Source organism: Muntiacus reevesi, chromosome 12 (genome assembly GCF_963930625.1).
Source record: "Muntiacus reevesi chromosome 12, mMunRee1.1, whole genome shotgun sequence".
Classification (NCBI taxonomy): Eukaryota; Metazoa; Chordata; class Mammalia; order Artiodactyla; family Cervidae; genus Muntiacus; species Muntiacus reevesi.
In genome coordinates, this window is record NC_089260.1 from 119006 (window position 1) to 134935 (window position 15930).

General features: G+C 48.9%; 1 protein-coding gene across 1 annotated transcript in view; it reads left to right on the forward strand.

The window, feature by feature from the left end:
- The first annotated feature begins 3020 nt into the window (after window positions 1-3020).
- Window positions 3021-15930, forward strand: part of SNTB1 (syntrophin beta 1) — a 243608-nt gene continuing 230698 nt past the window's right edge. Inside the window, exon 1 of the mRNA XM_065902993.1 lies at window positions 3021-3716. Coding sequence (XP_065759065.1) covers window positions 3200-3716 — 517 coding nt within the window. The 5' untranslated portion in view covers window positions 3021-3199. The remainder of the gene's footprint in view (window positions 3717-15930) is intronic.

Here is a 15930-nt window from a genome sequence, read left to right on the forward strand (position 1 = left end):
AGCCGAGCTGTGGCCTTGTCACAGACCGATCACAGGGCCTTAACGCCGTCACTGCTCTGCTCAGCTTCACATGCCACACTCCACACTCGTAAAGTGAGGATGCGGGGAGTCTTTTCAGACCTGTTCAGCGGCCATTCTTCACAAGGGGAGATGAAAGAGAACATAATCTGTCCTGGTTGTATGCATTACAGGGCTACTGCGGGGTAGTCCCGTATATTACCAAGAAATTAGATCAAGCTTACCTTTGAGAGTCAGCAGCTTTCCTAATCAGGCCAGGTGTACAGAGGTGTCTGTAGGATAAGACACGGCTTCTAGGCCAGCAGGACCACAGCCATCATCAGCTCCAACCTACTAACACATCTGAAGAAAAGAACGTGCTAACTCTAGGACAGCGGGTGTCCTCTGACCTTGGGGAGCAGGAGAGGCTAGAGAGACAAAGCTGGCTGCGCACCCCTAGCTGTTGCTGAGTTGCCACGTCCTGTCTGACCCACTCTACCCTCTGGGCTACAGCCCGCCAGGCTCCTCTATCCATGAAGCAAGGATACTGGAGTGGGTTGTCACTTCCTTCTCCAGGGGGATCTTTCCGACTGAGGACTTGAACCTGAGTCTCCTGTACTGGCAGGCGGACCCTTTAGCACTGAGCCATCTGGGAAGTCTGCACCTGTCTGGGGAAGGGTCTTAACCCTCAGGGCCTCCCTCCCAGTAGACATGCTGTCCCCAGTGCAAGCTGAACATTGGGGCTGACAGGTTCTGAGCATTTTTTAGGAGAGCAGAGGACGATGGTGAAGAGTCCAAACTCTTCACACCTGGGTTTGTATCCTGACTCTGCCATTTATTAGCTACAGGACCAGGGCTAGTTTTAAAAATTTGCGTCTCCACTTTTCCACCTGTGACATAGGAGTGATGATAATAGGAAGTGTTATCATCCCAAGAATTCCTGGGAGGATTAAGTTGACACGTGTAAAGCATTTAGAATAGGGTTACGATTCCAATTCCACTGGCAAAGCCGTGTCTGGGTGACACGTAGGCCTTGGGCCTAACGATACTGAAATTTGCTCTGCTTCTGACGCCACTTTCAACAAAGCAAACTACTCCTTCCCACATAGGTTTGCTTACACTGAAAAAATGTGCTTATTGCGGGGATTCTGAGAAATTGCCATCCCAGAGCTCGCAATTTCTAATGACAAATTGATCCATTACTTCTAGTTATGCCTGGCCCTCTGACATCACTTGACCACAGAGGTGAGATCCAGTCCCAGGGCAGAACTGGTTTGATTTCTAAATCATCACACCGACCTTCTGGTGCCCACCTCCCTCTCAGTGCACTCGGCAGACGCTCTGGACATGCGTCCTCAGCCTCTAAACAGAGGGCGGGACCATCCAGCTTCCCACCCAGCGGGCGCTGCCCATGCTGTCCCTGCCGTGAGAACTGCTAATGAGAGGATAAACAGCTTTTAGAGCACTGGTGGGTTAGCAACATTGGAAATGAGGACGCTGCAAACAGAAGTATAAATCTAAGCCTTCCCCTTGACCTACCTGCAGTGACTCCAAAAAAAAAAAAAAAGAAAAGAAAGAAATCCAATATTACCATTTTATCCTGGGTCCCGGCCTGGAATACCAACCACCCAGTCTTTGGGTATTGGGCTGGGTATTCAAACATTCTCATTTAAAAGTGTGAGTCATGCTGGAAGGGTTAGAAGTTTCAGTGGTAATACTCAGTGGGAAAGTGTTCCTAAGCCGTCTTTCCTCTGGATGCTTTGCTGGGTCAGGTTTCCCTTTAGGAATTCTGGGATTGGTGAATTTTTCGTTTGTTTTTGATTAGAGGGCACAGAGAAGTGGGAGAGGTATTAATAACTGATTAATGTGAAACACTTCCAGAGCTCCATGAGACCTGCTGTAGGGTAGAGGAGAACTTGAAGAGCTTCAAAGACTAGGAGGGTTCTGGAAGATTCATCTAAGGGTTATGTTGGCACTTCCAGTGCTTACCTTACCACTGGGAAGGTAACCAGGGATTATAATGTCTCATCCCAGGAAAAATGCAACTTGCGTTGCAAATAAGTCACCCATAAAGAAACTTTGGAGACACAATCCACTGCAATTGCGTTCTTTAAGATGTACTTTATTGGATCTTCAGAATAAAGAAAGCCACAGGAAGCATTTGGGGTGACGTGGGGGGTGGGGAGATAGGTCAGAAGCAGAGAGCATATATTCCGCTAGGACTGGAAGAACATCTGTCCCTGGGGCCTGGGGCAGGCGGAGACACATCTCCCAAGACCCGGCACAAAGATGTCCTGCCTTTAAAGGTGGTGTCCCGCACTCGGGTTATCCTGACATTTCACTTGGGATTCACGGGCCAGCCTTTCCCTTGTGACTCTCGGGGACCCCGGGGTCTCTGAGTCCACCGGCGGAGAGGAGAGACAGGTAAGACCTGGGCAAGAGGAGGAAGCGAGGAGGCTTGAATCTAGACTCGGCTGGGGTTCGGACCAAGGGGCGATCCGGCAGAGGGTGTGAGCATCCGGTTTGGGAGCATCCGGGGGGGACCGGCGCGGGACAGCCAGACCGTGCGAGGCGGCGCGCGCCCGAGGTAGGGGGGTGTCCGGGGCGGCGTGGGGTACCCGGGGCGGGGTGGGAGTCCCTGGGGTGGCGTGGGGCCCCCGGGAGCGGGGTGGGGTCCCCGGGGCGCTGTGGGCGTCCTCGGGGCGGGGTCCCGGAGGAGGCACGGGGTCCTGGGATCGGGGTGGGGTCCCCGGGCAGGGTGGGGTCCTCGGGGCGGGGCAGGGAGAGGAGAGGGCCAGGGCTGCGTGGGGTTCCCGGGGCTGCGTGGGGTCTCAGGGGCGGTGGCGGGACAGGTGAGCGGCCCGGGCCCCGCCCGTCCCCGCCCGTCCCCGCCCGTCCCACAGCCGTCCCGCCCCCTCGATCGGGGTTTTGCAGCTGGCTCTTTCCTCCCCACTCCTCCCCTCCCGTTCCGACTCTCCTTTTAGGTCGCTCCACCCCGCCCAGATCTGGCCGGGGGCCGGCCCGAGCGCGGCCGCCAGCTCGCGCGGAGCGGCTCGGCTAGTCCGGAGCGGAGCCGCGTCCTTCCCGGAGGCGCGCTCGCCGCTCCCCGCGCGGCCTCCCGGCGCTCCCCCGGCGCGCTCGTCGCTCCCCGCGCGGCCCCCCGCACTTTGCCCCGGGGCGCGCGTTGGAGAATGCCGGAAAGATGGCGGTAGCTGCTGGGCCGGCCGGCGGGGGCGGCCGCGCGCCGCGCAGCGGGCTCCTGGAAGTTCTGGTGCGGGACCGCTGGCACAAAGTTCTGGTGAACTTGGGCGAGGACGCCCTGCTGCTGAGCTGCGAGGACGGCGCGGCCAACGGCCTCGGCGCGGCCGCCGGAGGCTCGTCCCGCCGGGGCGCGGGGCCCGCGGAGGCGGCCGCCGGGGTCCGCACCGCCTTCACCGACCCGCCCGAGCGGGTGCCCGAGGCCGTGTGCAGCCAGAAGCGCGGCGTGAAGGTGCTGAAGCAGGAGCTGGGCGGGCTGGGCATCAGCATCAAGGGCGGCAAGGAGAACAAGATGCCCATCCTCATCAGCAAGATCTTCAAGGGGCTGGCGGCCGACCAGACCCAGGCGCTCTACGTGGGCGACGCCATCCTCTCCGTGAACGGCGCCGACCTGCGCGACGCCACCCACGACGAGGCAGTGCAGGCGCTGAAGCGCGCGGGCCGCGAGGTGCTGCTGGAAGGTGAGCGGCCGGCGCGGGGCAGGCGGGGGGCGCCCCAACACCTCACCCCACCTCCCCAGGGGCCATCGCGGGGCGCGCCCCCCACACCCCCCAACCCCTCCCCACCCCACCCCCGTCCGCACGCCCCCCGGGGGCAATCGCGGGGCGCGCGGCTCTGGGTGCGCCCCCACCCCCTCCCCAGCCCACCCCCGTCCGCACGCCCCCCGGGGGCAATCGCGGGGCGCGCGGCTCTGGGTGCGCCCCCAACCCCTCCCCAGCCCACCCCCGTCCGCACGCCCCCCGGGGGCAATCGCGGGGCGCGCGGCTCTGGGTGCGCCCCCAACCCCTCCCCAGCCCACCCCCGTCCGCACGCCCCCCGGGGGCAATCGCGGGGCGCGCGGCTCGGGGTGCGCCCCCAACACCCCCCAACCCCTCCCCAGCCCACCCCCGTCCGCACGCCCGCCGGGGGCAATCGCGGGGCGCGCGGCTCTGGGTGCGCCCCCGCCCCGCGCCTGCAGCCGCTCTCCGGAGGCCGCAGCGCGTGGAGTTGTGACAACTTCTACCCTCCTGGGGGCAGCTCGTCTCCACCCCACGGTCTTCCCGGGCGTTGACCTGGCAGTGCTGGAGGGAAGGGTCGGGCTAGCGAGCTTTCTTGAGCCCCTCCCCAGTGCTCCGCAGAGGACCGGGGGCGTCCTGCACGTTGCCGCGTTTTTATCCGCGCGGAATCCCGGTGTCGTGTAGGGGCTGCAGGTGAAGCTGGCGGTGAGGGGTTCACGGCCACGTTACGGAGCCGGCTCACCGAGTGATCGCGACTCTGACAGATTTCTGCTCTAGTTTCTCTCAGAAGCCTGGGCACTCCGGCGTAAAAGAGGCGGTGGGGGTTTGAGTCCCACAGGGGCCGGAGAGGGGGCCACGTGTGAATGCCAACACTTTCACCACTCTTCCCGGCTTCCCTCCTTCCAAATTGGAAACGGGGCTTCTGGTTAGTCGTGCCAAGGGCTGGGAAGTGTGCTGCAGCTTTACGCAAAAGTTTGCTTCTGCTGCCAGGCGCCTGGCCGGTCGGTCTGGATTCCAGGTCGATCTGGGTGGAAGGGCTGCTGGAGCTTTTCCTGCCTGAGTTTTCCCCATGTCTCCCCTGCACCCCCTCGGAGCGGTGTGGAAACAGCTTTAGATTTGTAAAGTTTCCCCTGCTCGTGAAGTGTCTTAGCACCTCCTGTCTTGAGACCTGAAGTCCCCGTTCCCCCGGTTACAGAGTGTGAGTAGAGTGGTCTGCGGCGTGTGTCCTGGTGTGGCTGTGTGTCCGTCTGTGCGGAAGAGGGGCGCTGGGGGCGCTGAGGGGGTGGACGTCTTTCCCGCCGCAGCTGCGCTCGCGTCTCTCCCTCGGTGTCGCTTTCTGCCGCTCAGCTGCGGAGGACATACCTCTTTGTGTGAAATGTAAGTGTCTGTTTACCCAGCTGCCCCCACACTGTAGATTGAGTTGTCTGGGGTCTTTTATTTGATTATGGGTCCTCTCCCTTGAGCTCCATGTCATGCCTGCTGAGTAAATGAATAAATGAAGCCATGACCATTGATACAGAATGTTTCAACTGAGACCTTGTAAACTGGTGGTTGATTTAAGTCCTAAATTAAGAACTTGAGTCAATTTCCTGCTCATCAGTTGCGGTGCGGCCTGTGAAACCGAGAAAGTTTGAAGTTTGGAAACCAACTGCTCTTCCCTGTAACAGCCGATGCAACTCTGATCCATGGTGGCCCGCCTCCTGGCCTAGAATACAGAAGGTTCCCCCCATCCCTTATTTGTCTAGAGTATTTGTGATGTCTTCATATTTAATTGCTACCGGGGATCCAGAAAGTGTAAGGCTATTTGCTTTGGCTTGATGATTAACATAAGTAAACAGAAAAAAAGTTTTTTGATTCAAGTGTGTGTTGGCTTGTGTGACAAGGGGCAGGTGGAATCTGGAGCAAGTGTAGTTTGGACTATAAATGGCTGGACACCTGCTTGGCTTGCAGTGTTACTGCAGAATATCAGGGGGTCGTTTCTATTTCAGGCACTGCCCTTGATTATGTCTTTTGTTTTAGTCCCCCTCCGTTTCAATTTAGTGAATAGTGACTTAGCAAAGAAATAAATAAAAAAATCTACCTCACCCCAAAAGAGGAAGAGAATATGACTCCAGGAGTTAAAAATAAATTTAGTCAAGAAAATAATTCAAGCAGTTGTCACTGAAAAGTGAGTTTTATAAAAACCTCTATATGTAACAGTCTTAGGATAGATTGTTGTGTGTTCCAGGCAGGAGCTTTAGGGGAAGACTAGGCTTCAGACTGTGGCCACAGGCAAGACCCACCTGGGCTTTGGGCAGCAGTCTTATTCTAAGCCTGAGTGTTCAGAAATCAGCTGCTATTAAGATAAACCAGAAACCCCCTCACCACCAAAACAGTATCTCTTCTGAGAGTATTGATCCTGAATGAGGTGGGCATGGTTATGTATCATCAAATCCAGTAGCACATAACTTCTCTCTTGTAGCTTGGCTAGCACTAGGACAGGGTTCCCAGCTTAAGGGACTTGCCAGAACCACTGGAAGGGCTTTTAAAACTCACCTGTGCACTGCTCCTGCACAGAAATGCAATCTGATTCCAGAATTTCTACATAGGAAAGACTGCCGATGTAATCTAGTTGGATGAGAGGGCTAAGGGAGCTGCATTAAATATATATTTATATGGCAAAGATTTTTCTTTTTTTTTTAACTTAGTTTGCTTTTTCTGGTCTGTTTTTTGAGGGAGCAGATGGAGACTAGTCGAGTTCTTCAATGCCAATACGACTGCTCATTTCATGACATGTGCCCCCTAGTGGAAACTCACTGCCTCAACTAATGTTGTGTGTGTATGCCTTGCCCATTCATGTCGGACTCTGCAACCCCATGGACTGTAGCTCCCCAGGCTCCTCTGTCCATCTACTAATGGTACATCTTCTGAAATGAAGCCCAGCAAATTTCAGTGCCTGTATTCTAGTCTTAGATTCTATCGTAGAAGGATCTTAACCTCCCCGAGCCTCAGTGTCTTCTGAAAAATGAGAATAAATAAGTGCATATTTACTGGGCTGCTGTAAGGAAGAGCACTCAGAATTTTCTTAAAGGGAACTGGGGGCATATATCAAATGCCTGCTGTGCTTAGTTATTTTTATAATTCAAATGAAGATGAAACTGTCCCTTGCTAAGGAACAGACTTTTCCTATTCCTCTACTAGAGTTTATATTTTTAAATTTTTGTTTTTATTTCTTTATTTTTTTCTTGTACTATAGAACTGTAATGTTAGGAGACCATTGCTCTGGGCGAAAGGAATCACAGCAACAGCTCATATCTCTTGAGGACTTACTATATGCAGGGCTGCATTTGTTATATTTGTTACCTATGTTGCTGTTACTCTTTCAGTAACTCTTTGAGGCTAGTGCTGCTGTTGCTAATTTTACTGAATGGAAACTGAAGTTGATAAACAACAGGTTATTTGCTTCAACTAACAGAAGATATGCGGGTCTGTCAGACTTAAAAGCTTGAGGTGAGACTGATACTGACTTCTGCTTCAGCTGTCTGCTTGAGTCAGTGGAAGCGTCATCAGTTACCGGACTCAAGGTGCTCTTTGGGCTCCTCGTGTGCTGACATCAGGCGGCAGCCTGGAACCGGAAACAGTCATTGTGCAGCCACCCGGAGGGGGAGGCAGGAATGGACACTGAGCCCCAACTTAATCACCGAGTGTCTGGCTGTGTCCAGAGGGAGCTGCCGTGATATGGCCCAAATTTGCAATGCGATGGAGGCTCCATTATTGGACACATGGTGAGCAAAGAGACTAAACTGCAATTCAGACTTTAAATAGTAAATAAACTATGCCAGTTAAGTCAGTGTCAAACCAAACCTGCATCAAAGTTAAGATCAGAAATCTTCACACTAGAGACTCATGTCCCATTTTAGGGAGTGGAGAACAGGGACCCTGCATTCAGCCGTGCAGATATGGTGACCCATAACTCCAGGGGCGCACCCTCTGGAATAGGGCAGGGCCTGCCTGCACAAATGGCTTTGGAAGCTTTGGGTAGGGGACAGGGAGTGGGGGAGAGTTTTTGCCCTTATATTAATAGTGAAATCATAATTTGAACTATATCAACCTTTTTGTACCTGAAGTGACAATAAAGTCAGTTTCATCAGAATTTGTTGAGATCAAGGAGTGCAGGGTGTTCTGAGAGTGGAGGGGTGGACAGAATTATCCTTGAGTACACAAGTCTCCCATGGAACTGGACTCGAAAAATGGAGACTCAAGCGAGAAGGTCGGAAACGGTTGTTGACATTCACCCTGTCCCTCAAAGCTCCTTCCTTAGTACCACCCAAGAATGCTTGGTGTGGAGAGTCTGAGATGTCACTTTCACAACCACTTTCTCCAGTGCTTGGGGGGAGGGCAGTGGGGGCTGCAGGGGAAGGGTAGTGAGTTTGCTGGCATATGACCTCAGAACTGGATGAGAATTTGAACTTCAAAGGGCATTATGGGCTGCAGTGTTTGCCCATGGTAAGGGAAGCTAAACCCTTCTTGGGCTAGGGAAAGGCCAGTACCTCATCCCAAAAAAGAGTTTGGCCATCAGCTGTAGCTGAGTGTGAGTGGGAAGAATGTAGCCTTTAGAACTTGCTGAGGGGCAGGAGTGAGAAAAGACGAGAGGATCGAGCAGGGTCAAGTCCTGTAGGGCTTGTTAGAGTTGGATTTCATTCTGAGGGTGAAGTGTTTGAGGCAGGGAAATGTCACACTTGGTTTCACATTTCCAGAAGCTCACTCCCTCAAGCATGCTTCTAGCGTGAGTTGGTGAGACTTGTGAGGTGAGTGGCCCCTGGCACCCACCCAGCCACCCTGGGGTGCAGGCACCTGATCCTGAATTCTACTTGGGGGCACCTCCCTGAGCAGGACTTAGGTTTATAGAGGGGCTTCACATGCATTATGATTTTGTCACCAGGTCACCCCTTTGTGGATGAGTGGACAGGTGTTACAATTCCCCTTTTGTACAGGAGGAAATGGAAATGCCAAGGTTGGGTGACTGGTCCCAGGTTACCTTGTCAGTGATGGAGCTGGAAATCAGGTTATCCAACACTCTGTCAACTTTTCTGCTGCACACTGACACCAACCCAAGACATCATGCAGGGACTAGGAGAAGCCTGAGAGGAATAAGACATAGCTTCTCCTTGCAGCAAGCAGAGAGGTAGGGCATTTAAGGCTGATTGTGCAGTACTTGGAGGGCTTCCCAGGTGGTGCTAATGGTAAAGAATCCCCCTGTCAGTGCAGGAGATATAAGAAACTCGAGTTTGATCTCTGAGTCAGGAAGACCCCCTGGAGGAGGGCATGACAACCCACTCCAGTATTCTTGCCTGGAGAAGCCCATGGACAGAGGAGTCTGGTCGGTTACCGTCCATAGGGTTGCAGAGTCAGACACAACTGAAGCAACTTAACATGCATGCATGTGAAGTAGTGGAGATTAGTAAGACAGATAGGATGATTTTTACCCCAGCATATAAAGCAATAGTACCTGGTATACATTGGGTTTACCAGGTAGCCCAGTAGTAAAGAATTCGCCTGCCAATGCAGAAGACAGAAGAGACTCAGGTTCAATCTCTGGGCCGGGAAGATGCCCTGGAGGAGGAAACAGCAACCCCCTCCAGTATTCTTGCCTGGAGAATCCCATGGACAGAGGAGCCTGGTGGGCTCCAGTCCTTGGGGTCACAAAGAATTGGAACGACTGAGTGACTGAGCATTCATGCATGCACCTGGCATACATTAAGCTGTTAAAATGTGTTAGGGAGGGGAAAAAATGGCAGGACAGGCAGAAGGAAGGAGGGAAAGAGAGAAAGAATTTGGGGACTTATCAATGACCCTTTTTTACAACTCCCATCCTCCAGCACTCATGCTGTTAGACTATGGAGATAAACATTTGGCATCTGGTAAGGAAACCATACCTTTCCCTGTAGAGAAGACGAATGAAGAAGGGACTTTTTAAACCCAGGAAGCACTTACTTAACATAGACCAGTCTTGAAAGACAGTTGACAAAAGAGGAGCCAGACATGATTTTAAAAGTGATGGGAAAGGGTAATTATCCTTTTCATGCTATATTTAGAACCACTTTGCCTTTGCCCCCCTGTGGCTGAGCGACCTCCATGTCCAAATAAGTAAGAAGGCTTTCTACCAAAGGAGATGAAAACTGTCTGCTTAGATATTTTAATTGTTTCTTTTTTAAGCTGATGTATCAGTCTGAGAATTCAGACCATGTTCCTTAAATGAAGCTGATCTTTTAGTTCCTTCTTTCTGCCGTTGGGCGTTGCTCTTTCATTTAGTGGTGCATTTTAATACATACCATGGAGTATGTATGAAAAATAACTCATTGCATAGGGTCTACATGTGTGAAACACATCTAACCAAGGCTACCAGTGGTCTGTGTGGAGGGGAAGTTCTTCTCTAGCAGCCTGTGGCCTACTGAGAATTCTACTTCAGATGATGCATTTCAAAGCAGTTAATGTTAAAGAAAAGCCAGACTTTCCCCCCACATTTATAACGTGTTTTATATACTAAACCTCATTACCCACTTCACTGGCTTTGATCTATAATAGCACTTGCCTTTAGCTCTGGCCTGCAGAGTGAGACTTATGAGAAAATATGTAATGTGCACCATGAAATAAATGTCCTAACAGACCCACGCAAACGAGCCCCATCCCCAACACGAAATAGACAAGATGGAAAAGTTCATGATTAATAGTGGTTATCATGGAAATTAAAAGGATGACCCATACTTCAGCTCAGTACTTTTTAAAACTGCTTCCCCTCCCTGTGGACTGAAGTGTCAGCATGTGCATAAATGCAAGAGGCTGTGACTAAAGTTTAACAGTTGCTGAGGGTGGCTGCAATTGACATGTCCAGTTTGCATTGCTGTTCAGACTGCCCTTGTTTCTTCCTGTTGCGATTTTTTTTTTTTTTCTCAAAGAGGTAAAAAGCAGTGGTTTAGAGAGTAGGCTTTAGATGTATTCTGTCTAGGCTTAAATTTGCATGCTACTGCTTTCTAGCTTGTGATCTTGTGCAAGGTATTTAATGACAAGCCTCAGTTTCTAATTAAGTAGGTTCATCGTGAGGAGTAGAGTGATTGTGTATGTGAAGTGGTTAGCTCATTGCCTGGAACGTAGTCTGCACTAAATGATGACTGACCATACAGTATGTCAGATCTCATGCTTAGCCCCGTCTTGTTTTTGGGTAGAGGGTTCAATCATAGGTCCCGTAATGCAGGCATGGGGGACAGTTTGGGATTTACCACTCGAGGAAACTGGCTGATGTAAGAGATGGCCTAGCAGAGTTTGTTTGCCATGTGGGGGTGAGTTGCAATCCCACAAGAGTGTATTTCATTGATGATTTTTAGTCGAATCAGATACTTTCCTTTGACCAAACCACAGTGTAGGCTGCTGTGGTTTTTAATGGAAAAATGTGAACTGTGTCTTAAAATGCTGATATGCAGGAACATGCAGAAAAGTGTTTTGTGAAAGGATAGTGGGCAAATAAGGATTTAACCAACAAAGCAAAATTCAAAACTCTTAAAATTTTTCTAGTAATTATAGGAATGCCAAGATCTTATTAGCCCAAAGAAACCCAAGTGTTTTTATTTAAATGTGTGAAATATATAACTGTCACTGAATAAAAATACACTTTAGTGGGGTTTTTTTTTGTTATTTAGTACTGAGTTTTGTGGAATCCAAGAGACCATCAGGTGGAAGATAAACTTAGTGTCCTCAAGAAAGAAGAAATGAAGAAGGGGGTCTCACGGGAGTCTCCCTGAAACTGGGCACCAGAGTGTGAGCCTTCAGCGCAGGGCTAGGTGAGGATTAAGCCACCACGTAGGCAGGGACAACAGAGGAACTCATCTCAAACTTGATACTGCTGGAAAGAAGGAAAAATGCATCCCCTATGATTGTGATTGCAAGTTTTGTTGTTGTTGTTTAGTCACTAAGTCATATCCAGTTCTTTGTGACCGCATGGACTATAGCCTACCAGGCTCCTCTGTCCATGGGATTTCCCAGACAAGAATACTGCAGTGGGTGGCCATACCCTCCTCCAGGGGATCCTCCCAACACAGGGATTGAACCTGCATCTCTAGCATTGGCAGGCAGATTGTTTACTGCTGAACCACTAGGGAAGCCCTGAATTGCAGGTTGGTTCTAATAAATATTTAGATCTGAATTTAGAATGTCAGTGTGAATGTTAACAAGTACTTAGGCAGATAAACTAAAGTGTCCTCAGATTGGGAGGGCCCTCGATGAATGAGAGGAAAAATTATAAATACTCTGTGTAAGAACTTGCTTTCCATCCAGGCCTTCAGAAACTTTAAGGCCATTCCCTAATTCAGAGATGATCAAATATGAAGGAAAAAAAAAAAAAAAAAAAAAAACGGGCAGTTTGAATTGATGAGTTATGGTGTAAAATGGTTACACAGCTCGTTATTAAAGCCGTTTTCTGGTACTTTCCTGGTGGTCCAGTGCCGCGGACGTGGGTCCACTCGATCCCGGGTCGGGGGCTCCGTGCGGCCCTGCAGCTAGAGGCCCCGTGGAGCCCCTGCAGCTGAAGGAGCCCCGGCGCCGCTGTGAGAGAGAGCTTGCACGCTGCGGCAGCAGCCCCGTGCAGCCAAAGCAAAAACAGAGAAAGAAAATCGTTTGTCTTAGGATGGTTAGTAAGATGGGACCTTGTTGGTAGATTGAAGCAAAAATCTATAGAGGTATGAAATGAAATTCCCTCTCTTCTAAAATGGAACAGCCTGGAGGGGGAGACAGGGGTAGAATAATAAACTGCATTTATATAAATTACAGATAAGTTATATAATCATATAAATTACAAAGGAGGAAATCTTGTAACAGAGCTTATGGAATATCTGAAGGTACTAAGTCTACATGAAGTGGAAAGGCGTGCTTCCTAAAAGAGGTGACTTGCCCAGTAGGACCACAAAAGGAGACAGGAACGTAAAATACAGGAATTACGTGGCTCTTTCGGACCCTGCACCTCATGCAGTTTCATCTGCATAGAAGATCAAGTTAATGGCTTTTCTTTTTTGCTTGTGATATCCACATATCATCCTCTGTTCTCTACTTCATCTTTAGATTTTTCTAAATTAAAATAATTTATGTTTATAGCATTCCTTCCCCTACCCTCCCTCATATCTTCTCTCCTGTTCCCCAGAATATTAGAATATATCGCAATATAGGCATATTATTTAGACTATCCTAACAGCAGTATGGGCAGATTATTTAGAATACTGGAATATGTATTTTTATTAGTATTAGTATTTATTTTTAGTATTAATATTACTTTAGTATTAGTATTAATATTTATTAGTATTCATACTAGAATACATATTCTAATATGCTGAATAATATGCCTATACTGCTATTTCTTGATATATCAAATTTAGCCATTACTGACTAAATTGCTTTATGTATATAAAATTATAATGACGTCAGTATTGCTCCATTTTCCAGTTAGGTAGTATTCTATGATCAGGATTCTTGCAGTTATTAATACTAACAGTTTTCCTCTTCTTTTTCCCCCCCATTTGCTTTGTTTTCTTATGCCTAGCTCAATTTTTGTTTTCCAGATACAGCAATAACATGTCAAATTTCTAGCAATAATTTTTTCAAATGTTCACACATATCAAATAATGCACCCGTTCTGTTTGTTTTTCTCCTGGAGCCCTGCCGCTCTGGACCCCCTCTGTCTTGGCTGTCCTTGGCTTTCTCCTCTGTCCACTTTCCTGATCAAACGTCACCTCCATGTTTTGTTTACTCCCGACTTTCGTTGGAGCACATCCTTCAGTGGCTTTCTGAGAGTGTCTGGGAAGCCGATGTGTGATCATATCTCTGGTCTCTTTTCTCACCAGTCTTATGCCATTCTCTTTCTTTCACGTGTGAGCTATTTCTTTTCTCTGGAAAGTCTTAATACTTCTTTTTTATCTGACAGTCTCAGTTGTGTAGAGTAACTTGACAAGGTGTGAGGCTTTTGGTAATCATTTTTCTAAGCACTTAACGGATACCAGTAGACCAGATCGGTAGTTCCCAAAATGTACAAGGTTCCATTGGGTGCACCAGTGAACTCAGCGGGACACCATGTGGAACATTTTAAAGTTTCAAGGAAAGCAGCAGCCTCTGTTGTACACCAGGCAGACCGCTAAAGGGAGTTTCAACGTTAAATTGCTACATTCCTTCAGTGATATCAATATCTGCAAAGATGGATTTTCTGCAATTGCTATGATAAGAAATTAAGAAATTTCTTAATTTAAGAAATTTAATTTAAGAAATTAAAGAAATTTAAATTAAAATAAGTGCTAAGTGAAGAGTAGTGTGGAACAGAAAATGGAGGCAGCAGTATCCAATATGATTTCAAGGCTTGGGAAGTTGTATAGTGCCTAACAAACGCTAATTTTTCAGGACATGAAGATGTACTAGGGGCTTCCCTGATATCTCAGATGGTAAAGAATCTACCTGCAATGCAGGAGATCTGGATTCAATCCCTAGGTAGGGAAGATCTCTCAGAGAAGGGGATGACTACCCAGTCCAGTATTCTTGCCTGGAGAATCCCATGGACAGAGGATCCTGGCAGGCTGCAGTCCATGGGGTCACAAACAATCAGACATGACTGAGCAACTCACCCTTTCATTTGTTTTCAAAGATGTACTATGTTGTTAGGACTTAACTACTTACTAAATCAAATTGTTAGGTATTTCTTTGTGCCTGGGGATGTCATGAAGAAAAATAACTAAGACATTTAGGGGGCCATTTACTGAATAGATTGGGACCTGTGGTCTGAAGGCTGCTTTGCTTCAGTTCTAGAACGCATTACTGTGTTATTCCTTTGGCAGCTCCTCTCCTCTTGTCACTGCTCTCGGGGTGCAGATCCTGGTGCTGGATACAGGACCCTCTGTACTGACCCAGTAAGAAGCTAATCTTTGTTGTTACTTTTCTCTGTGACTGCCATTCTCTGTTGTGTTTGTTCATTTTCAGGGGCAGTTACTAGATTTGTATCTACAACTCTTGTATTGAATCTTTAGAAATCTTATCTGTTCTGTTGTTAAGTTCCAGAACATTTTCTTGGTCTCATTGTTCATTCTTTTTTTAATATATGTATATAGCATCCTCTTGTTTTATGGATGCAGTGACTTGGCTGTTCTTTATGAATCTGTGAATAATGGCTTTTTGAAGATATATTTTTGCACCATTATTGACTCTGATCTCTCTATGTACCTTTCTGTCCGCTTCATTTTCCAGTGTATCATTCGTATCTGATAGTGTCACATATTTCGAGATTTGTTTCATTTTTGTGTTCCCTAGAAGCAGAACCTCAGGTGAGCATCTCAGTATAAGAATTTTATTTGGGATAGAACCCCAGAAAACACTGGTAGCAGAGCGGGAATGTAAGATGATGATGGAAATGAACTCATAAAGACCCCACGGTGAGCACTTAGCCACTCTGGAATGCCTCAGGTCCCATGAGAGGTGAGGAAGGGAGTAAAACTTCTTTTACCAACTCATCTTTTCATTTAGGTTGGCTGCTGGGGGCGTTACCTTGCTGATACTCTTGCTGGTGTCTCTGTGAGGGTCACCATCGAGTGTGTGCTAAGCTGCTTCAGTCCTGTCCAACTCCTTGCGACCCCATGGACTGTGGCCTGCCAGGCTCCTCTGTGCATGGGATTCTCCAGGCAAGAATGCTGGAGAGGATAGCCATTCTCTACTCCAGGGGGAGGGTCACCCCCCTGCCCAGAACATGCCATCCAGGCAGAGAACTGCAAGCATTCGCTCTAGGTGCCATTCACTGCTTTGGAGAAGGCATGGTATATCAGCTTGGGCTTCATTGGAGTCTCATTTCCTGATTTAAAGTGTTCAGAAGAAAGCATGATGGAAGATTTCCATCCCAAGTCTCTTGGAAAGGCTGGTTCAGACACAACCAAGATTGAGTATGTTACACCCAGGAAACCCTGTGAGGCAGACTTGGCCACCTTCACCTGGTCTTTCATTTCTGTGAGCGTGAGGTTAACGGAGAGACTTGCAGTTCTACTTAGCTGACTGCACAGTCCCTGCAAGTAGATTGTGCACAAGTTAGATCAGTTGAACCAAAAGGGAGCGTTGCATTTCTCACCATCAGTGCCACTGACATTTTGGACTCGATCAGTCCTTTGTAACGTAGGATGTTTGGCAGCAT